General features: G+C 42.3%; 1 protein-coding gene across 1 annotated transcript in view; it reads left to right on the forward strand.

Moving 5' to 3' along the window:
- Window positions 1-22,650, forward strand: part of LOC120994921 (amine oxidase [flavin-containing] A-like) — a 126,141-nt gene that overhangs the window by 75,483 nt on the left and 28,008 nt on the right. The window contains exons 4-11 of the mRNA XM_040423808.1: window positions 6,675-6,779; window positions 9,837-9,928; window positions 11,504-11,645; window positions 13,896-14,045; window positions 14,581-14,740; window positions 15,988-16,084; window positions 17,663-17,716; window positions 21,415-21,472. Coding sequence (XP_040279742.1) covers window positions 6,675-6,779; window positions 9,837-9,928; window positions 11,504-11,645; window positions 13,896-14,045; window positions 14,581-14,740; window positions 15,988-16,084; window positions 17,663-17,716; window positions 21,415-21,472 — 858 coding nt within the window. The remainder of the gene's footprint in view (window positions 1-6,674; window positions 6,780-9,836; window positions 9,929-11,503; window positions 11,646-13,895; window positions 14,046-14,580; window positions 14,741-15,987; window positions 16,085-17,662; window positions 17,717-21,414; window positions 21,473-22,650) is intronic.

Below are 22,650 nucleotides of genomic sequence, written 5' to 3' on the forward strand. Positions count from 1 at the left end.
TGGCCGCCCTCTATTTATTCCTATGGGTGTGCCAAAAATAGCCAAGCGGTGGTTTGGCTACTTCCATAAGCACCATAGAAGTGAATGAACGGTGGCTGCTGAGACATCCAAGAATAACCAAGGGTGCCTCATGGCTATTTTCGGCGTTCCCACAAGAATGAATGGAGGACGGCCACGCAGGCCGATCACCAGGCCCTTTCAGCCACATGACTTGGTCACAGCTCAGCAGTGTAGTGGTAGAAACTACTTGAACCTTCTGCGCCTGTTGAAAAAATAAGGATGCGATGGATCCGCCAAAGTTATGAAGAGGAGCAGGCCATAACTTTGGCGTATCCAGTGCCAGTTCTAAATGTAAGACAGCTTGCGAGCTGTCTTACATTTAGACTGTTTTCTAAAATAAGCGTAGAAAATTATGAATGAGACGGACCTCCCGGCTCGTCCCTTTACCTGCCTATGCCACGCCCACAATTTTACACCTGGCGTGAGCAGGGAAAATCACAGATAGCGACACAACTAACCATTGCTTCACTATCTGTGCCTGAAGTACTGCGTCATAAAAAGAAAGAGAGTGATCCTCCCTATTCCCCTTCTCACTACTTTACTTCCTCACCCCTTGGTTCCTGTATAGTCTTTGTCTGTCTGTTAGTTTTTTGTTCATTATCCATTTCTTTAGTTATTTTATCTGACCTTTATGTACCAGGCAATTGTGATTGCTCTACTCTTTTTTTTTGCTTGTATTGCCTTTCAACTGTCAAGCACATGTTGGAACTTCTAATATGTTCAATAAAAATAGATTTAACCATAAAGGAAGAAGAGTGGGTCTGCTGAATTTGCCATGGTTTCATTTCAAAATAAAAATAAAATAGTTTGGGCAGGTAAAATGACAGATAAGGGTACTTTCACACTAGCGTTATTCTTTTCCGGTATTGAAATCCGGTAAAGGGTCTCCGGTAAAGAATGCATTGTCCTAATGCAGGGCTTGACAAATTTCCTTGGAATCTAGGAGCCAGCTAAAAAAGTTAGGAGCCCCTCCTCCCCTGTATTAAAATCATTGGTGGGCAGTGCGCCCTACCCCCCCCCCCCCCCCCCCCCTCTCCGGTATTAAAATCATTGGTGGGCAGTGCATCCTCCCCGATATTAAAATCATTGGTGGGTAGTGCGCCCTCCCCTGTATTTAAATCATTGGTGGGCAGTGCGCCCCCCCCCCCCCCAAGTATTAAAATCATTGGTGGGCAGTGTGCCCTCCCCGGTATTAAAATATTTGGTGGGCAGTGCGCCCTCTCCCCCCCAGTATTAAAATCATTGGTGGGCAGTGCGCCTCTCCCCCCGACGCTCCTTCATTACACTACTGGGACTCCGATTGGAACTGCCGCTGCCACCAATGGGGGGGGGGGGGGGGGAGGGCGCACTGCCCACCAATGATGGGGGAGGCCGTCCCCTATCGTACCGCCACTCGCCACAGTTCTGAGAAGGAGAGGCGCCGCAGCGATGAGGAGCCTGAGCCAGTAGTGGTCCTCTTCACTGTAGTCTGGGGCGGGAAGCGTGAGGGGCGGGCCTAGTAGACGTGGACTCCTGCATGACGCCGCGTTTACTCTAAACTTAAAGTGATACTGCACCCGGCTGCTGGTGTGCTGGGCCTATTTTCAAGCAGGGGCAAATACCCAGGCGCCAGGATTTGTCAAGCCCTGTCCTAATGTATTCTGAATGGAAAGCAATCCATTCAGTATGCATTAGGATGTCTTCCGTTCCATCCCTTGTGACCAGATAAAATACCTCAGCATGCTTCAGAATTTTTTCCGACCAATATCCCGGAACAATACCGTACTTGCCGGATCCGGCATTAATTTCCATAGAGATATATTATTGCCAGATCCGGTACCAAGTGTCCCGGAAAATGCCGCATCGCCTGATCTGGTTTTCCAGTCTGTGCATGCATCGGAACATAGGAGGAGCTATTTTTTTCTTTTGATCTATAAAAACCGTAGCCGGTATTCCGGATGAGACGGATCCGGTATTTGACCGGATCCGTAAAAAATGGCTTTCTGTTTGTACACGGCTTGCCGTTGTCGGAATAAAAAAACGATAGTGTGAAAGTACTCTAAAATTGGCACATGTACCTATAAGGAATGGTGCTTAAAGGGAACCTGTCACCTGGATTTTACGTATAGAGCTGAGGACATGGGTTGCTAGATGGCCGCTAGCACATCCGCAATACCCAGTCCCCATAGCTCTGTGTGCTTTTATTGTGTAAAAAAAACGATTTGATACATATGTAAATTAACCTGAGATGAGTCAGAGCTTGAAAATATGACTCTTCTCTGGTCACACAAGTAAGATATGACTCTTTTATGTTAATTTGCATATGTATCAAATCATTTTTTTTACACAATAAAAGCACACAGAGCTTTGGGGACTGGGTATTGCGGATGTGCTAGCGGCCATCTAGCAGCCCATGTCCTCAGCTCTATACCCAAAATCCTGGTGACAGGTTCCCTTTAAAAGGATTTAGAAGAATATTGTTTCTTGGCTGTGGGAAAACCCCTCTAACCACTGTGTAGGCTGAATGTCAGAGATGGAGAAATGATTCTGAACATAATTTTTGCTAATCTTTTTGCTTAGTTCCTTTAATGTGTGGTTTCTCTTTAGAAACAACATACAAAGTGGTTTCCATCTGCCTGTGATTTTATGGAAGTGCGATCTATTTTACAAGGAGGTTGAAAAAGTTTATTTTTCATGTTCTCTCCTTTCTATAACCTTTCCTCTGCAGCTCTTTGTGAGAAAGATAAGAAGAAAAGATAGCTTTGTGAAGCATTATGGTTCACAGCAAGGTTTCCCAGATCTAATGATTAATGGCTCCAATATACGGCCAACGCTTTTATGGAAACAACAAGCAAAGGCAGTTTATTATAGATGCACTGTTGTACTTCGGCTCTGTCACGTACACTGCGGATTCAGCTCCCCTGTCATCTGTTAGATTTCAGCATTCAATAATAATTACACTTCCATAAGATAGTCAGTGTGATGCACATTGATCCCTGGCTGTCATTAAATCTTACTTCTTGTCAAGCTCCATTGACATTTGCAGCAGTTTTAATCCATCACGTAAAGCACGATCCCTGCAGTTGAATTTGAGCCAGAAATAACACCTTTGGCACAGTGATACAAATGATAGAATTCTGCTCATATTGGGAAACAAATTGAACATTTTGCCTTTATATATTTTTCTTTCTGCCTGAAGTACAGTAAGTACACTGTAAACTAATCTGAGCCTGCAGCGCTTTCTAAAGGTCAGCGAACATATTCTTGGAAAAATGCATTCTGAGTAGCTGCACTTAAACCTATTGTATTGATATAATGGCTCCTGTTTATGGAACAGACCTAGTGCTATGAAAAAGTACAGGCGTTAGCCCTAGCCAGCAATCGCACTACTGCCTACATTTCTGTTTTGCAAGACCTCCACCGATCACGAGAACGTGGGCCTTGTACCTTGTGGAGCCCCCCGTGAAATGGCCGAGGCGGCTTGTCGGAAAAGCACTCTCCGCATCCGCAGCTCCATTCATTTCTATGGGAGCGCCGGAGATGGCTGAATATAGCCGCCGTTCTTGTGATAGGACCCCCACTGCTCTGATAGTTATTTCCTATCCTGTGCATAGGGGATAACTTCTTATAGCCTGAACACCCGTTTAAGGCAACCAGATTTTTATCTTATAGTTTATGGCTGATGGGGTTTTCCAGGATTTTGATACTAAAGGCCTACCTCAGTATCTGATCAGTGGGGGTCCGACACCTGCCATCCCTGACGATCAGATACTTGTAGAGACTGTTTCAGTTTTTAAAGAAACATGCCGGCACTTCTATTTTTGAACAGCCTAATATTCCTTTTTCTTTACCTTCTGTAAAGGATTAACACAAACTGGATAAATAGTTTTATTGGTTTGACTTGGAACTCAATGTGTAATATTTCCAGTGCATTTGCATTTATGGAAATAAGTTATTATAATGATTTTGCAATTTATTAGCTTTTTTTAAACTCACTGCTATTTATTTTTTATAATTAACACTACATTCTATAATTAGGTTGTACATGTAGTGAGTGTTTGTGAGCAGGTATGTATGTAGATGTGGTTATATCTATAGTACAAACTTGCCAACCCTCCAGGAAAAAGGGGAGACCTCTCAAATTCCCATCAGTGCTGGCAAATCACCTGCACAGGGTATGGAGGACATGTCATGAAAGTGGTGGGGCATACAAGGTAGGGGTGTGCCCACACGTGAAAAAGATGGCCTGCTTGTTCATGTTGGGTGTATGGTGCACACTGCAATGCAAATTCTTCATGATTTACTCCAAAGAAGTGTACAAGTCTTATTAAATGTTGTCCAGTATGTGGTGGAGGAGGGCTTTACGTTAGTTTGGGGGCCTCCGAAGAATGGACTGCTCCGTACTCCTGAAACCCTTTATCTGGCCTTGGATCTAGCTCTGCATTTCCTCAGCGCATACCCAGGGCCTGTACAGGTATAGTTTGATACCCAGGTTTTAGACGACTCATGTACTTGACAAGGAAAGTGTAGACAAGGAATTATGAGAAATGTACATTGACAAAAAACAATGCACCAAGACGGAGTTGTTGGAATCGAATGAATATTTATACGTGTGAATGTAATGATGATATATGTAAGCGATTACAATATTATAATGAAAGCATACATTTATTGGGGAAAACTGTACAATTGAATGAAGGCTCAAGTGCCATGTTGAGCCGCCTCTAGCCTCGATACAAAATTATATATGGTTTGTCATAGAGACATACAGGTTTTGTATGGTATCCTGAGGCACATTTGCCCAAAAATAGATAGTCTATATATCCTGCACACTCAGGTGGCCAAAGTTGGCATACCTGCTGGTCCCATAAAAGTTTGATTGGCAATAGATTTTGCCACCGAGCAGGTCAAGGAAGTGTCGCAATCTGGCAGTGTGGGTGAGCATCATCCTGCTGAAACATGCTAGTTGTAAGCTCTGCCATGAGAGGCAACACATGTGGCCACAGGATGTCACATATCTGCAATGGCTCCCCAGATCATCACATCAGCAGTTGGGGCAGTGTTTTGCAACATAGGAAAGGCAGGATTGAAGCTCTAGCCATAAGGCCTCCGTACTCGAATCCACCTGTCGTAGGATCCCAAACTGAACCTGGATTTGTCTCTAAAGACGATACGGTTCCGGTCTGTAGCCGTCCAGGTTTCTCATTCATGACACCACTGCAAACGAATGCGGCGGTGGCTGGAGATCAGTGGCAGAATACTAATAGATTGTGGGTAGGAAAAGAGGGTGGGGCTATGTTGGCTCCGCCCACAACAGGCCTACCTTATGCTGGTCACTGTCTATCATCATAGTATTAATAAAAAAGGTTGGCACTCCACTTAGGCCTCTTTCACACTTGCGTTGTCCGGATCCGGCGTGTACTCCACTTGCCGGAATTACACGCCGGATCCGGAAAAACGCAAGTGTACTGAAAGCATTTGAAGACGGAACCGTCTTCCAAATGCTTTCAGTGTTACTATGGCACCCAGGACACTATTAAAGTCCTGGTTGCCATAGTAGGAGCGGGGAGCGGGGGAGCAGTATACTTACAGTCCGTGCGGCTCCCGGGGCGCTCCAGAGTGACGTCAGAGCGCCCCATGCGCATGGATGACGTGATCCATGTGATCACATGATCCATGCGCTTGGGGCGCCCTGACGTCACTCTGAAGCGCCCCGGGAGCCGCACAGACGGTAAGTATACTGCTCCCCACTACACTTTACCATGGCTGCCAGGACTTTAGCGTCCCGGCAGCCATGGTAACCATTCTGAAAAAGCTAAATGTCGGCTCCGGCAATGCGCCGAAACGACGTTTAGCTTAAGGCCGGATCCGGATCAATGCCTTTCAATGGGCATTAATTCCGGATCCGGCCTTGCGGCAAGTGTTCCGGATTTTTGGCCGGAGCAAAAAGCGCAGCATGCTGCGGTATTTTCTCCGGCCAAAAAACGTTCCGTTCCGGAACTGAAGACATCCTGATGCATCCTGAACGGATTTCTCTCCATTCAGAATGCATTAGGATAAAACTGATCAGGATTCTTCCGGCATAGAGCCCCGACGACGGAACTCTATGCCGGAAGACAAGAACGCAAGTGTGAAAGAGCCCTAAGTTATGTTGCTCATTGATGGGGTGGGAACCCAGTATAATCAGATTCTGGGAAATCACGGCACTCAAGTTGTTTACAAGTGAAACTGTATTTTATAAAGTACTGTTTCACTTATATACAACTTGACTGTCCATCATCGGATCTAAGGAGGGGGAGAGATGGAGCCATGTCACTGATGTCAGGTCAGTGACAGATTAGTGCAGCCGCCCTGGGTGATGAAGTACAGTGACTGATAGCTGATAGCTACGCCGCTGGTTCCTGTGAGTAATGAATTAAAATATAATTAATTGGTAAAGAGAATTGGCATTTGATTGATTTTTTATATATTTTTTTTGCTTTCATTTTCAGAATGTGTTCTTCTTTTGTTATCACATAATTATAGAAATGTGTAACATCTCTGCATTTGATTTAGTATGAAGATTTTCACTTCTATAGTAATTAGTAGTATATTATAGTACGGTAATTTATCTTTTTTTTTCTTTCCTTTATTAGGGAAAAACCTATGCATTTCATGGAGCTTTTCCACCAGCGTGGAATCCTTTGGTCATTTTGGATTACAACCATCTATGGAGGACAATTGATGAATGGGGAAAGGAGGTAAAGTATCTAGCAAATTTAAGTTATATGTGAATGTATGATATATGCAACATAATAATATGGATTAAAGGGGTTTTCCGATATTTAGATATTGGTGGCCTGTCATCAAAATTGCTCATCAATACCAGATCGGTGTGGGTTCCACACCCTGCCCTCTCATCGATCAGCCTCCGTTGCCATAAGCAATTCATAGGACTGAACTGGAGGCACAAGGTTCCATCCACTGTATAGTGGCCGTGTCGGGGTATTGCTTCTCACGGTCCATTCAAGTGAGGCTACTTTCACACTTGCGCTTGATCGGCAGACGGATGCTCCGTTCAGTACGGATCCGTCTGCATTAATAACTTAGAAAAATTCTGTTCAGACTTTCAATGTAAAGTCAATGGGGGACGGATCCGCTTGAAGATTGAGCCATATGGTGTCATCTTCAAGCGGATCCGTTCCCATTGACTTACATTGTAAGTCTGGACGGATCCGCACGCCTCCGCAAGCAGCGTTCAGCTGTCCGCCTGGCCGTGCGGAGGCGAGCGGAGCGGAGGCTGAACGCCGCCAGACTGATGCAGTCTGAGCGGATCCGCATCCATTCAGACTGCATCAGGGCTGGACGGAAGCGTTCTGCTCCGCTCGTGAGCCCCTTCAAACGGAGCTCACGAGCGGACAGCAGAACGCTAGTGTGAAAGTAGCCTGAATGAGAGCTGAGCTGCAGTATGCCAGTGTCAGAATCTACACAGTGGACAGAGCCTTTTATCCACTGTATAGTGTTCATAGTTTTCGGTTCTGATAGTTTCCAGAAATGGCTAATTGGTGGACTATAAATCAAACTTTTTCAAAAATCTTCCTTAAAAGTGCCTACGTCTTATAATCTACAGTCAGGGAGATCCAGCAGTGGCAGACCTCCTTAACTGCTTCCTTAATGATCTGGCAGAGCGCTCACACAGCATTTTGCTAGATCAGTGAGAGAGGAGTGCATCTGCACACTTCTTTCTGTCCCTACCTGACGCCAATCCATGTGATCAGGGCAGGCAGGAGAGGAGGGTAAAGGATCATAGAGAGGACTGTGTGAAACACAGGACTCTCCATCCTGAAGGTCTCCAAGCTGCAGGGAAGGAGATGAAAGCTCTGACTGAATGCAGATTGATGATGTCACTAGTGCTAGAGGCCAGACCAGGAAGAGCTGTGTAGTGGGTGTCAGTGTACAGAAATGTGAGTCTTTATTAAACATGATATGTGTGTGTCAGCTGTGTATGCAGCAGTGCTGTGTGTGCGTGTGTCAGCTGTGAAAGTAGCAGTGCTGTGTGTGTGTGTGAGCTGTGAAAGCAGAAGTGCTGTGTGTGTCAGCTGTATATGCAGCAGTTCTGTGTGTGTCAGCTGTGTATGTAGCAGTGCTGTGTGTGTGTGTCAGCTGTGAAAGCAGTAGTGCTGTGTGTGTCAGCTGTGTATGCAGCAGTGCTCTGTGTGTATACTAAGTGTTTGTGTGTGTGTGAGTGTATATATATATATATTACAGCTGCAAAGCTGTGTGTGTATAATGTGTGTACCGTACAGCTGTGTCATGATTAATGTCAAGATCATGGAAAGTAAAAAAAAAATGCCTAAAAAATATATAATCTAGCATAACAAGCATGGCAGAACACTACAAAGTAGGCTTGAGCGAATCGAGCTTTGGGATCATACTGTGCAGCATTAAATGTATTGGCTCTGTGTAGGTAAAATTTGTCTCTGCTGAAGTCACGCAAGACTTTGGGGAATTAGTACGGTATTCCTATTAACAATGATGTTTTTGAACGAATCAACTTCGGATCTATGATCCAAAGCTTGATTCGCTCAAGCCTACTCCAGAGAAATGACAGGAGATTCATTTACTTGGATACATTTAATGAGGTGAGCACATGCCCTATTGCTGTTTGTTTCAATTGTCAGAAAATATCACACTAAGGTTAATAGGAGATGACCAAAACTATTAACTCCCGTATGCTAAACCGCAGAGTTAGGGTACTTTCACACTTAGGTTTTTCTTTTCCGGCATAGAGTTCCGTCCTAGAGGCTCTATACTAGAAAATAACTGATCAGTTTTATCCTAATGCATTCTGAATGGAGAGCAATCTGTTTTCAGGATGCATCAGGATGTCTTCAGTTCAGTCTTTTTGACTGATCAGGGCAGAGATAAAACTGCAGCATGCTGCGGTTTTATTTCCGGACCAAAAAACTGAACACTTGCCTGAATGCCGGCATTTTTTTCCATAGGAATATATTAGTGCTGGATCCGGCATTCAAAATACCGGAATACTGGATCCGTCTTTCCGGTCTGCGCATGCGCAAACCGAAAAAAAGTAAAAAAAAAAAAATGCCGGATCTGTTTTTCCGCATGACACCGGAAAGACGGATCCTGGATTTCAATGCATTTGTAAGACGGATCAGGATCCTGATCAGTCTTACAAATGCCATCAGTTGGCATACTTTTTGCCGGATCTGGCAGGCAGTTCCGGCAACGAAACTGCTTTCCGGATCACTCTGCTGCAAGTGTGAAAGTAGCCTTAGTGACCAACAAGGGAAGGGTTAATAGGTATCACTTTCTGTTGTCTTGTAGTCAGGTGTATCCTGTAGTCTGAAATTTTTTCCTAGAAAACCCCTCTAAACATGATAATTTAAAGTTTTTTCTTTTTAGTGATTTGTTACATTAATTAAAGGCACAATAATTGTTTGCTATATATTTTATATGTGCTTGTTTTTTGGTTTGTATGCCTTTTTGGGGAAGTCTGCATATGGCTGAAATTCAATGCTGTTGTACTTCTAATGCATTTCATACTTTTTATGCAGCTTCAGAATTTATATAAAGTCTATTATTTCATACAAATGAATTCATAAAATGATATATATATATTCATGTAATGAACCTATAGCTATAAACAGAATTGTTTAATTAAAGCCAAGTATTTTATTTTTAAATTATTTTTATTTTTAACTAACAACGATGCCAGTGCCTAGGGGTAAATACAGTTCTGGTAACGAGGAAAATTGTAAATGATGGTAACTATTATTTTTTTTTTTTTTGTTCAGATTCCAGTTGACGCTCCTTGGAAAGCACCACATGCTGAAGAGTGGGACAAAATGACAATGAAGGAGTTTATAGACAAAGTTTGTTGGACAAAGTAATAATTAAGTGTTCAGTATATTGTAAGACTATAGTTAATTTTGAAAATATGCAAAATAATTAGTATTTGCAAGCAGTTTCCTGTCTAGTGAAGTCCCAGTATCTGTATTAAAGGTATTGTCAAGATTGAAAAGGAATCTGTCACCAGTTTTCTGCTGCCCTAACTAAGCGCAGCATAAACTAATTACAGTTCTCCTTATTAAAACAGTGGGCCACTTTATTGAACTGACCCAGCAATTTTGCGAACGTCCTGCACCTGGCTGTCCTCAACCATCACAGCCATTATTAACATAGCTCAGTCCAATTGTATTGATTGGGATTAAACTGCAATGCCAAAAACAGCTACTATACAGTGTACGGCTGCAACACTCGTCCCAGTGGGGCAGCCCCCTCAAATAGCTGAACCCCCACCAGTCGGATATTGATGAACTATACTGAGGATGGAGAACCAAGACCGTATGCTACAGATGTTCTGCCTGACAATATCTTAGAAAAGACTGATTGTTAGGCAGTGTTTCCCTAGCGACCAGATGGGATTGGTCAGCTGCTATCCATCCCAGGCTTCACTATTAGGCCTCATGTACACGGCCCCAAGCTGCAGCAGAGGGATCCAGACCCATTCAACTTGAATATGTTCTATTTTGTGAATATGTTCTATTTTTTTTGGTGCAGAGGCACGAAGAGAAACCACACGGAATAGGTCCGCATCCGTGATGCGGTATACAAACAGCTGGTGCCCGTATATTGTGGACCCGCTGTTTGCGGACCACAATACGGGCATGGCTGGGCAACGGCCGTGTACATAAGGCCTTAATTAGAGTTTTCCAAGATTTTTTTACAGATGATTTTTCCTCTGAATAGGTCATCAGTATCTGATCGGTGGGGGTCCGACTGTCGCTGATTAGCTAGCATCGGCGTATCCTGCATATGTTCTTCTCCTCAATACACTGCTATTCACCTGTTAGATACCTGGGCAGTCAACTGAAAGCCAGGTCACATGATACTTGTGAGGGTCACATGACTGACACAATGTTTAGTCCTATCCAGCTCTTATATGGATGCATATAACAGGACTGAAATGGGCCATACCATTTTTCTTCTTTAGGGAGAGGCTGCTGTATGGATATAAAAATGGTCTGCAAGCAAAATTTTAAATAGATGTATATAAGAAAGTTGTTCACTATCTGGTTCTCTAAATAAATAAATAAATGTAATCATTAAAACTGGAATACCTCTTTAAGGGGGTTCTCCCTATAGGCTGTGGACACATATATGGAATATTGACAAATGTCTCATAATTAGAGGTCCCAGTGGTCAACCCTGCACCCATCAGGCATATCCATTTGGTACAGTATGTGGTAAATGTCTTTATTATGAAAATCCCTTTAAACTAAACTGATGTAAAATCCCTGTGACTACCTGATCCTGCTGTCATACCATTTTTGACATGTATGGCCATATGTGGTTGAGATTACACTTTATTACAGTATTTATTATGGTCTCCACATTTGTAGATGAAGAATGCTTTAATAAGACTGTATGTAATATCAAACATTTACATGTATTTTAACAGGGCAGCTAAAAGATTTGCTCAGCTTTTTGTAAATGTGAATGTCACTTCTGAAACGCAACATGTTTCTGTCCTATGGTTCGTCTGGTATACAAAACTCTGTGGCGGAACACAACGAATGTTTTCAGTGGAAAATGGAGGACAGGTAATTCATGTTTTATAGTGCAAATTCAAGATTCAATATGTAAATAAAAGTCACAAATGGCTCATGCCATTTTTGGACAAAAATTGCAACTTTTTGTGATTTAACACCGTTCTCGCCATTTGTGGTGTGGTTAGCTATGTTAGACACACACCAGATTTATCAACTGCGACTTTTTTTTTTTTTTAAGTCAGAAAAAGAGGTGAATAGGGAGGTAGCAAAAATAGAGTAACAGTGTTATTTGTAAAGATGCACCAAATGTATCAAACAATGTACGACCTTTGGTAAAATACATCAATGCAGACAAAAAAACTGACTTAAAAAGTTTCCCCATGATAAATTCTCCTCATAAAATGTAAAAATAGCAATGGCGAGTGAAATTGCTTTGAAACTGTGCCATAATTTAAGCAGAAGCCAATTCTCTGCTGTAAGCCAGAGAATCGCTAACCTCAGTTATTGCCAGGAAAGCATGTCTGCCCATAAAAAGGCTCAAAGTTCAAAGTAATACTACATAGACGGGAATAAGTACAACTTTTCTAAAGTTCAGCCTGATTTTTACTCTGAGCAGATAGTAGAGTCATACTCTCCTGGTTCAAATTCAGGATTTTCGCTGCCCGGAATGCAGAAATACTAGTGTTACAGAGTATAATAGAGACTTGTACGTCTGTAGCATATGTTCTGAATGTGACATGAGGAGGCTTGATCGTAGCATCTCTCTCCTTGTAAACCTCGCACTCTCTTCACAGATCCAAAATAGTTAGGACACATTTTATAAAATAACTCTAGACATATGATAAGTTCTAGTAATGCTCAAAGAGTTGTATGAGTGAAAAATTCAGGCAACCCCTATACATGTGGTAAAATAACAAAAGAATGGATACTCAACCCTTTTCTCCTCTGCTTCTTCCAACACTGAGCTTTGGTCTTCCCCACTGGTTTGTTTTTCTGGTTGCCGCAGTTAGGTTTCAAGCACATAGATCACTGCTGCAGCCATTCACTGGCCTCAGCAGTGATGTCCTGTATATTCTGTGTACAGAACGTCGCCACTTAAGACTTCCCGTTCTGTAGATATCAATTCTTAGTAGTCATCACATTATCATCACAAATATCAAAGCAAGTAACACAGGGTGACACCATTGCCAATAGGTGATGGACACAGCTCATATCCCCCATCCTCCCTGCACAGTGACTGGTCAGAGAGCATGCAAACACATCTCCCCACAGATGTCAATCAGTCTTCTCCTGACTGAGATTTCCCATCTCCATATGACTGCTGTAAAGCAAATATATGATTGCAGAACTCCAGGAGGACTATACCTTTTCCATAGACACAAGTGTAATCAGTTTGTACCAATAGCAGTAGGAGACAGACAATACAAATAGTTGCAAGAAGAAAGCAACATGTTCTGAACCCAGTAAGGGAAACCACGAGAATGGAGGGCAGCATCTGTGTCCCCCAATGAACTAAGCGAGAAAAGGACGTTATAGTAAATACTAAAATCCAATTTTCTTTCGGGGACACAGCACAATGGGACAGTCTCAGAGGGTGGGAAGAGAAAAGCCATGCTAACTGCCATAGAATAGATCTGGTAGATAGGAAAAAACTAAGAGAAAGAAATAAATGCTCAAAAACAAGGTAGAGTCAAAAGAATCATGGTTTACCTCAAGGAGATCCTGAGGGGCTGGAGAAGGAAAAAAAAAAAAAAGATACAGCCCCTGCCATCAGGGGTGCACCACCAATAAGGCCAGGTGAGGCGATCGCCTCAGGCAGCACCAAGTAGGGGCAGGAGCGGCAACCTAAGGGCCATGAGATTAAGGGAAGGGGTTAGGGTAAGAAATTGGCTTTGGGGAGGGAGGGGCGCCATTTCAGTTTTTACCTCAGGCAGCAGAAAGGCTAGGTACACCCCTGCGTGCCATATAAAAGTAAAACAACCTAGAGTACAAATGAACAAGAAAATGAAAATCGCCTTCTCAATAGCAGAAGGGGGGCTGAGGACCTACAGACAAGGATTCCTGTCCTACAGCAGAGCAGATAAAAGGAAGGCCTGGTTAAGAAAAAGATGCACATAAGTATTGTTAGAAGGAAAATGGCCTTTTCTAAAACTGCCTGAATACCCAGGGAAAGAAGCAGAGGAGGGAAGATGTATAATTAGTATGATACTTTAAATATTGTTTTGTTTTGTAGTGAATTGATAAATTGAACTGTATTATCTGAATTTTCTTTTATTCATTATCATTTTTTATTTTGATTAGGAGAGAAAGTTTGTTGGAGGTGCTGGTCAGGTTAGTGAGAAGTTAATGGAGCTTCTTAAGGATCGTGTTAAATTAGAGAGTCCAGTGGTGAGGCTTGATCAGACTGGTGAAAATGTCATTGTGGAGACCTTAAACCATGAAGTCTATCAGGTAAGTTCCTTCATTTTATTTATGTATTTTTTTACGTTTAGTGCTGTTTGACATCTGGTTTATAGGAGTATATTGCACAATCTCTTTATGAAGCTACACCATCTGTGGGCCATGTGCAAGATGTCCCCGGCATTGTCCAGTATGAATAATTATCAAAAAATTTATGGAAAAATGTATTTGTATTATCATTTCATGCTTATTGTTCAAGTTCTCTTCTTCTATGCTTGGAGGCAGTGAACTAACAACGAAAATTATCAGAACTTAGTCAGGATGAGCTTTTTACAGTGCATCAGTCTAGACCAGGGATCAGCAACCTTCGCACTCCAGCTGCTGTGAAACTACATCTACCAGCATGCACACTTTCTTGGCTGTTCTTGTAACTCCCATAAAAGTGAAAAGAGGCTTCTAGGAGTTGTAGTTTCAGAACTTCTGAAGTGCCGGAGGTTGCTGATCCCTGGTCTAGACATTACTCTGTGAGCTACTAGTGGTCAGTGGAAGTACTATGAGTAATAGTAATCAATGTTTTTTTTTTCAGGCCAAGTATGTAATAAGTGCTATACCACCAATTTTAACTGCAAAGATTCATTTTAATCCTGAGCTGCCACCTATTAGAAATCAGTTAATTCAGAGGCTTCCAATGGGATCTGTAATAAAGACCATGATGTATTACAAGGAAGCATTTTGGAGAAATCTTGGTAAATATACATTGAAACTAGTATGCTAATATGTGTTTTACGAGAATAAGCTTTATGTATAAGCCATAACTCTCAAAAGAGTAGATACTGATAATCATCATACTGAAATGTATCAGCCTTATGGACACTGCGATTGCTATTATGCTGTTCTGGTTTACAGGATGTAGGCTGCCATAAGCAGCTCTTGTATTCTGCAAATGGCGCTATTTAATCACTCATTTCAACAGGGATTGATTCAGGTAGAAGTAATACTTCCGAGTTTTCTTCTTTAGGAGTGTTATGGGCAGTCAACTTCAATTGCTTACATTGCCGCTTGTTGTTTGCAAATGCTGTATAGACTGCGTATAAGTGTGTACTGTATCTAAAGGCCTGTGTTGGACTGGCATGCCTTGGGCCCACCAGTAAAATGTATTCTGGGGGCCTATTGTAACACTACGTGCAAATATTATCTGTTCATGCAGTAGCAGACAGCAGCAAGACTCTGTAAGAAGATTGATTATGGGGGCCCCTGCAACAACTTCTAGAACGTAGGTTCCTGATGAAAGATGATACTGGCCGGCCTGCCATTGTACCTAGAAGTCATCGCAGCTACCCTGTGCATCTATAATAATACACTGGGTAGTTTGTTACATAATCTACCCAGCTTTTTATATGAACATAGGCTTGTTGAGGTGCTGTAGGCTGCCTGTCTGTATGTAGTGCAGTCAGTGTACCGTGCCATGTGCCACTTGTGCGGGTGGTGGGGGACTAGGGAGATTCACCTGGTCCCCTGTGTTCCCCTGTACTCAGTGGAGTAGACCGCTGCTATTACATGCAGCAATCTCCCCCTCAGTATAGGGAGAAGTGATCGTTATGCCATCGCTCTTCTCTATACTGAATCATTGTTTGCCGGCAGCAGAAAAGATTAGACACCACAATCTGCCGCCTGCAAACGATTATTTTTAAACCTGTTAAAAAATTGGGATTTCCCCATGAACAAACGTTTGCTCGTTCACCGCCAGATCATCGCTAATAAACGTCAATACAGCCTTAACATTGCCTGCAGCACTAATGCAACATCTCACTGAACGAACCGTTTTGCTTTAGGATGCTCATGTATTTCAGACCTTTTACATATGACAAATACTCAGAAGAGCCCGCTACTGGACAAAAAATATAGAAATAAGTTATAAACTTGTATAACAGAAAATAATGGTGTATATCTGTCGCTCATTACTTCTTTTCTCTCATTCCTTGTTTTCCTCTAGATTACTGTGGAGCTATGTTTATTGATGATGAAGACACTCCAGTTGAGATTACCTTAGATGATACAAAGCCTGATGGTTCATGCCCAGCTATAATGGGGTAAAAAAATGTTATCAATGCAAAATGTTAACTATAGAAATGTGATATTGCAGGTGGTTAAAGGGGTTGTCTCCCTTCAGCAAATAGCATTTATCATGTAGAGAAATTTAATACAAGCCACTCACTAATGTATTGTTATTGTCCATATTGCCTCCTTTGCTGGCTTAATTCATTTTACCATCGCATTATGCACTACTTGTATCCAGGGGTTACGACCACCCTATAATCTCGCAGCGGTGGCTGTGCTTGCACACTATAGGAAAAGAAACTCCTGCAGTCCCGGGCACCAGAGAAGTCGGCGCCCGTTCCTGAGGTGTAAAGAATATCAACAAACAGCCCTTGCCCTGCGTGATACAGAACATTTTAACAGTGGCATTTTTTTCCCCATCGCTTTACTCCTTTTAAAGGACAGAACAATGAAAGTAATGGAAGCCGCAGTGCCATAAAATAATGGCAACTTTCACATAATGAGTGTCTTTTTCCCCCCAAAAAACGAGGGAAAAGATGAATGCTTGTATGTCTAATCAGCACAACCCAGACATTTTCCAGATCACAGTATCAGATTAATTGCACCAAACACAATATTAAACCAGGCACAATGCCTTGTATTGCTAGCTTAGCGGAATGGAATAATTCCTTTCACTTAGCGATCCATTGATTCATTATGGAGAAAATGTACTTTTAATCCGTATGCAGATTAGCAGTTAAGTGCACTGAGAGCTCTGTGCTCCTTGCTTTTCGTGCTTCTCTGCCAGCCTCTCTTTCTCCTTGATTGACAGGGTCAGGTTCCTGCATAGTCAACTTGCCTGGCCCTGTCATTCAGGAAGGAGAGGGAGTGGTTGGCAGAGGTCCACTTAACTGTAACACCTACTATACATAAAAAAGCTGGAAGTAGATAACACAGGATCCACCAGTAAATCCTCTCCAGGCACCAATGTCTTCTGTCCCTGTGACTGTTGTGAAGCATCTCTAAGTGCTCTCAACAAAGCAGAGCAGCAGCTCAGAAAAGATGAGCTCCTCATAATTATGTACAGAAAATAGAATATAAAAATCAACAGAAAAATGAATGTCAGTGATATTGCCATGTGATATCAAAGCTTTAACCCCTTGGAACCTGTATTCAAAAGGCCCAACTCACACTTAGTCTTTTGCCGGCGGAATTTGATGCAGCCACCGTTCCAGAAAGCTGCAGCATCACCGATTGGATACAATGGGTGGCGGCACTGCTGTTCATGTGGAAACCGCGCCAACTATGTCCGAATGGACGCCACTGGAAACCACTGCAGGTGTCCATTCATGGTTTAGCTCCATTCAATGGTGCTAAACCACAAGCTTGTCCGTAGCATTTACATTGTAAAACAGCAGCCCTAAAAAAACAGAGGAGCTTCTGCAGCGGAATACCCAGCAGTTTTTCCCTTTTACAAAATTCATCAAGTGGTCAGGGCTTCAGAAGCTGTACGTTATGGTGAAATGTTGTTCCAAAGGAAGATACAGTGTGAAAAATAACAATCTGGACATTCATTGTCTGATAAGCTTGTATATATCTTAAGTGACATCCATTATTTTTCCTCTCTTTAGTTTCATTTTATCCAGAAGAGCATCTAAATTGACACATCTTACTAAGGAGGAGAGGTAAGGGTCTCTTGGGGGTTTTGATCAAATCAACAAGGTTTTTATTTATGGGCAGGAATGTAAAAATCATTACATTTGATTAGTATCTCCCCTTAACCCCTTCACGCACTGATCGGGCGGGTGCAGGATCCGTGGCAGGGGTCCGGCAACCACTGATAGCCGGACCCCTATTGTATGCGCCAGCATCTGTGAAATCGACGATGCCGGCGCATTAATCCCTGCACGGCCGCGGTCAGCGCTGACCGCGGCACGTGAGATGTCCGTGCAGGGAGGAAGCAGCCATCGGGTCCCCGCGCTGCTGTCACGGGGACCTGATGGCAGGGAAGGCAGCCCGATGCCTTCCTTAGGCATCGTGGCTGCCTTCCGCGAGAGCCTGTGAGATCCAGCCTCCTGCAGAAGTATTGTGATGCATTGTAAAGGAGATCAGACCCTCAAAAGTTGAAGTCCCAGAGTGGGACAAAAAAAAAAAAAAGTGAAGAAAATACATTTTTCTATTTTTTTTTTTTTTTTAAGTTTCAAGTAAAAAAAAAAGTGTTTTTCCCAAAAATAAAGTTAAAAGAATTGTAAAAAATAGGGGAAAAAATAAAAGTAGATATATTAGGTATCACCGCGTCTGTATCGACCTGTTCTATAAAAATATCACATGACCTAACCCCTCAGGTGAACACAGTCATAAAAAAAAAAAAAAAACTATGCAAAAAAATTTTTGGGGGGTCCCTTTACATCACTAAAAGTACAACACCAAGTGATCAAAAAGGCATATGCCCCCCCAAAGTAGTACCAATGTAACCGTCGCCTCATCCCAGAAAAAATTAGACCCTACATAAGACAATCGCCCAAAAAATAAAAAAAAATAGGGCTCTCCGAATATGGAGACACTAAAACATGATTTATTTATTTTTTTTAAATGCTGTTATTGTGTAAAACATTAATAAATATAAAAAAAATACATATTAGGTATCGCCACGTCCGTAACAAGCTGCTCTATAAAAATACCACATGATCTTACCTGTCAGATGAACATTGTAAATAACAAAAAATAAAAACAGTGCCAAAACAGCTATTTTTTGTTATCTTGCCTCGCAAAAAGTGTGTAATATAGAGCAACCAAAAATTATATGTACCCTAAAATAGTACCAACAAAACTGCCACTTTATCCCGTAGTTTCCAAAATTGGGTAATTTTTGGGGAGTTTCTACTCTAGGGGTGCATCAGGGGGTCTTCAAATGTGACATGACAGCTTAAAATTATCCCAGTGAAATCTTCCTTCCAAAAACCATATGGCGTTTCTTTCCTTCTGCGCAATGCCGTGTGGCCGCACAGCAGTTTATGACCACATATGGGGTGTTTCTGTAAACTACAGAATCAGGGCAATAAATATTGAGTTTTGTTTGGCTGTTAACCCTTGCTTTGTTAGAAAAAAAATAATGTAATGTAAAATCTGCCAAAAAAGTGAAATTCTGAAATTTCATCTCCATATTCTATAAATTCTTGTGGAACACCTAAAGGGTTAACAAAATTAGTAATATCAGTTTTTAATACCTTGAGGGGTATAGTTTCTAAAATGGGGTCATTTTTGGGTGTTTTCTATTATGTAAGCCTCACAAAGTGACTTCAGACCTGAAAGTTTGCTTCTAAACTTTTAAGCTTTCTAACATCCCCAAAAAATAAAATGGCATTCACAAAATGATCCAAACATGAAGTAGACATATGGGAAATGTAAAGTAGTAACTATATTTTTAACAATTGTATTGTTTCCTAAACCTGATAAGGACATTTATCATCTCGAGTTCATATAGACCGATCTCCTTCCCCGAAGTCAACATTGCATAATATACATGGGCTCTTCGCAAATCTTTGGGAGCAGTGCAAACCTCGGCCCCATACTGTCTCTAGATGCCCTTTAAGGCCGTCAGCAGTGTGGAGTGGAGGTTTCTCTGGGTTATTTTGGAAAGATTTGGCTTGGGCTAAGCATTTATTACGAGGATAAAACTCCTTTAATATAGACAGCTAAAATACCATATTTTTCAAACTATAAGACTTTTTTCCCCCTAAAAAAATTGTGGAAAATTGTATTAGTTTGCAGGAGGCGAGGGCTGTACTCACCCTCCCTGGTATTCTTCCATTCTGCACTGTCAGGACCTAGTGCATGTAGGCGCGCACTATGACCTGACGCTGTGCGAGTTCAGGTCATTGTGCAGTGTGGGCCAGAAGAAGACCAGGGAGCGGAGAATCCTGGATCTGCAGAGTGGCAGCGCCGTCTGGAGCAAGTGAAGTACGTTTTAGAGTTTGGGGGTCTAATTTTGGGGACTGATGAAAAGTTTTTTCTTATTTTTCTCCTCTAAATCCTAGCTGCATCTTATAGTCCGAAAAATACGGTATTAATAAATAGTGGGATTATTTTGAGTTTGGTAGAGATACAAGGCAGGGTCCTCTCTGTCCCTTAAGCCTCATGCACATGACTGTATTTTTCGTTCTGCATCCGATCTGCATTTTTTGCTGATCAAATGCAAACTCATTAATTTCTATAGGGTTGCAAAAAATGAGGACAGCACACAGATGTCATCACACGGATGGCATTGTGTCAGAGAAAACGGATCCGTCCCCATTGACTTGCATTGTGAGTAGGGATGAGCAAATCGACTTCAGATGCTCCAATGAGCCGAAGTTATTACTACGCGAAGACTTCATGTAATAACTTTGTGAATTAATTATTACTGCAAAAAACCTTGATACCGAACTCGGTTTGGTTCCAAGGTACCACTTGGAACCGAACCCAAGTTCGATACAAAGGTTTTTTACAGTAAAGTTAATGCACAACGTTATTACAGTCTCGCGCGATGCAGATGGTTGTATTATCATGACTGAATCATTTTTGCTGATCCATGACTGATCCAGCAAAAACGCTGGTGTGAAAGTAGCCCAAGTTTTCACCATCTGTAGGTTTTGTAAATCTGCCCCAGTTTTATTTATTAGGCTCTATTAGCAAAACAGCACAAAGTGCTAGTAGAAAGCAGCTTCCCATACACAGGGCAGCACAACCGCTTTAGGATATGTGAATGAATGTTAAAAAAGAAGAGAGATCCAAGATGTCTTCTTGCAGCTTTGGGCGCTGAATCTACTTTCACAAGAAGAACTGTACTAAATCAGTTTGTGTGATGAAATGAATGTATTTGCAGCTCAAATTTGTTTTCTAAAAATGCTTTTTCACATGAGCGATAGGGAATGAGTCAGGATCTGTTCAGGGAAAAGCTGATGGTTTTGCAGGAAATTCAGTCAGTTTTGTCTGCAATTGTGTTCTGTGTTTTAGTTTTTTCAGCTCGGATGCAATCACCGTTTTTCACGCAAGCCGCATTCATTTCTATGGGTCCAAGGCTGCCTTAAAAAACACACAATATAGAACATGCTGCAATTTTTTCCTGAACGTAAAGATGACACAAACCCATTGAAATGAATGGGTCAGGATTCATTCAGGATTCTATGCGTTCGCTCCACGCGTTGCATCCGGATGGAAAACTCACTCATGTGAAATTAACAAAACTTATTCTTTGCAGGCTGAGTGAAGTAGAAAGGTGCCACAACAAGACATGGTTAATTCCTTAATTTAAATGGCCTAAAATTGGGGAAAAAATGAAATGATTAGGAGTGGTTATATAAATAGGCCCATATCTAAATATGCTTTGTTTTATTATACATAGAAAGAGAAGAATAAGTGAGTACTATGCCAAAGCAATGGGAACTGACAAAGCTTTACATGTAAGTTGTCTTTTGTTACTACAACTGTATAGTATGACTTTCATGGATTTATCTTCAAAGTACATGTTAAACGTCTCAATAGTCGGAGTTGTTGCATATATGTATACTGGGCTACTACTTTTTGTAGTGCTACTATTGAATGAGAGCTGCAGTCCATAAGATGGCATCCAACCTAATCTGCAGCCTTGTCTTGATAGTTAACGTCAATCAGTAGAGCTAAAAAAGTCACAGTGACGCCCTAGCCTTAGGGCTGATTCTCAAGGCCATGATCATTCCGGGAAATACGGCCCCTGTATAGGCCGCATCTTCCGAACCGATCATGACTCCCCTGACCCAGACTGACTGCATTATAGTGATTTATTGCAGTCACTTGGTATGTGATCACAGGTCAATTGTACTGTATCCACATGGATGGTGAGTACAGTACATTATACCCCTGATCAGATAGCAGCTAACTGCACCATAAATCCCTATGATGCAGTCAGATCTGGTCAGCAGAGCTGCTGTTGGTCCACGACATGCGGTTGACATACCGGCCGTGTTTCCTGGACCTATTATGGTCATGTGAATCAGCCCTAAATCCTGTGAATGGAGCTTCAGCGTGCATGCACAACCCCCTACAATCCATATATGTGGGATACAGGAGTCATGTTCTCATGATCAGTAGAGGTCACAGCATTCGGACTCTGAACAATCAGATTCTTATCTTGTGAATAGCAAATAAGTTTTAGATCTTTGATCAACCTCTTTAAAGAGGACCTTTCACTAGTTTAAAAACTAACTATATCTGTGGGCAGAGCGGCGCCCAGGGGTTCCCCTGCACTTACTAGTATGTCTGGGCGCCGCTCCGTTCGCCCGGTATAGGCTCCGGTGTCTGCAGCTCCCTCTGTTGTACTGGGATGGAGATTTTGTATTAGGGTTGTCCCTTGCTGCAGCGCTGGCCAATCGTAGCGCACAGCTCATAGCCTGGGACTCCAGCCGATCATCTATTTGAGAAAGCAGCAGCGCTCGCAGTAGTGACACGGCCTTCTCGAGCTTTTCTTAGGCTGTGTGACCACACGTTCATATGGCCTTGCCAGGAGTGGACAACCTGCAGCACTCTAGCTGTTGTTGGGAGTTGTAGTTTCACAACAGCTGGAGTGCCACAGGTTGCCCACCCTTGGCCTAGGCGCAGCTCA

This window comes from Bufo bufo, chromosome 3 (assembly GCF_905171765.1).
Source record: "Bufo bufo chromosome 3, aBufBuf1.1, whole genome shotgun sequence".
Lineage (NCBI taxonomy): Eukaryota > Metazoa > Chordata > Amphibia > Anura > Bufonidae > Bufo > Bufo bufo.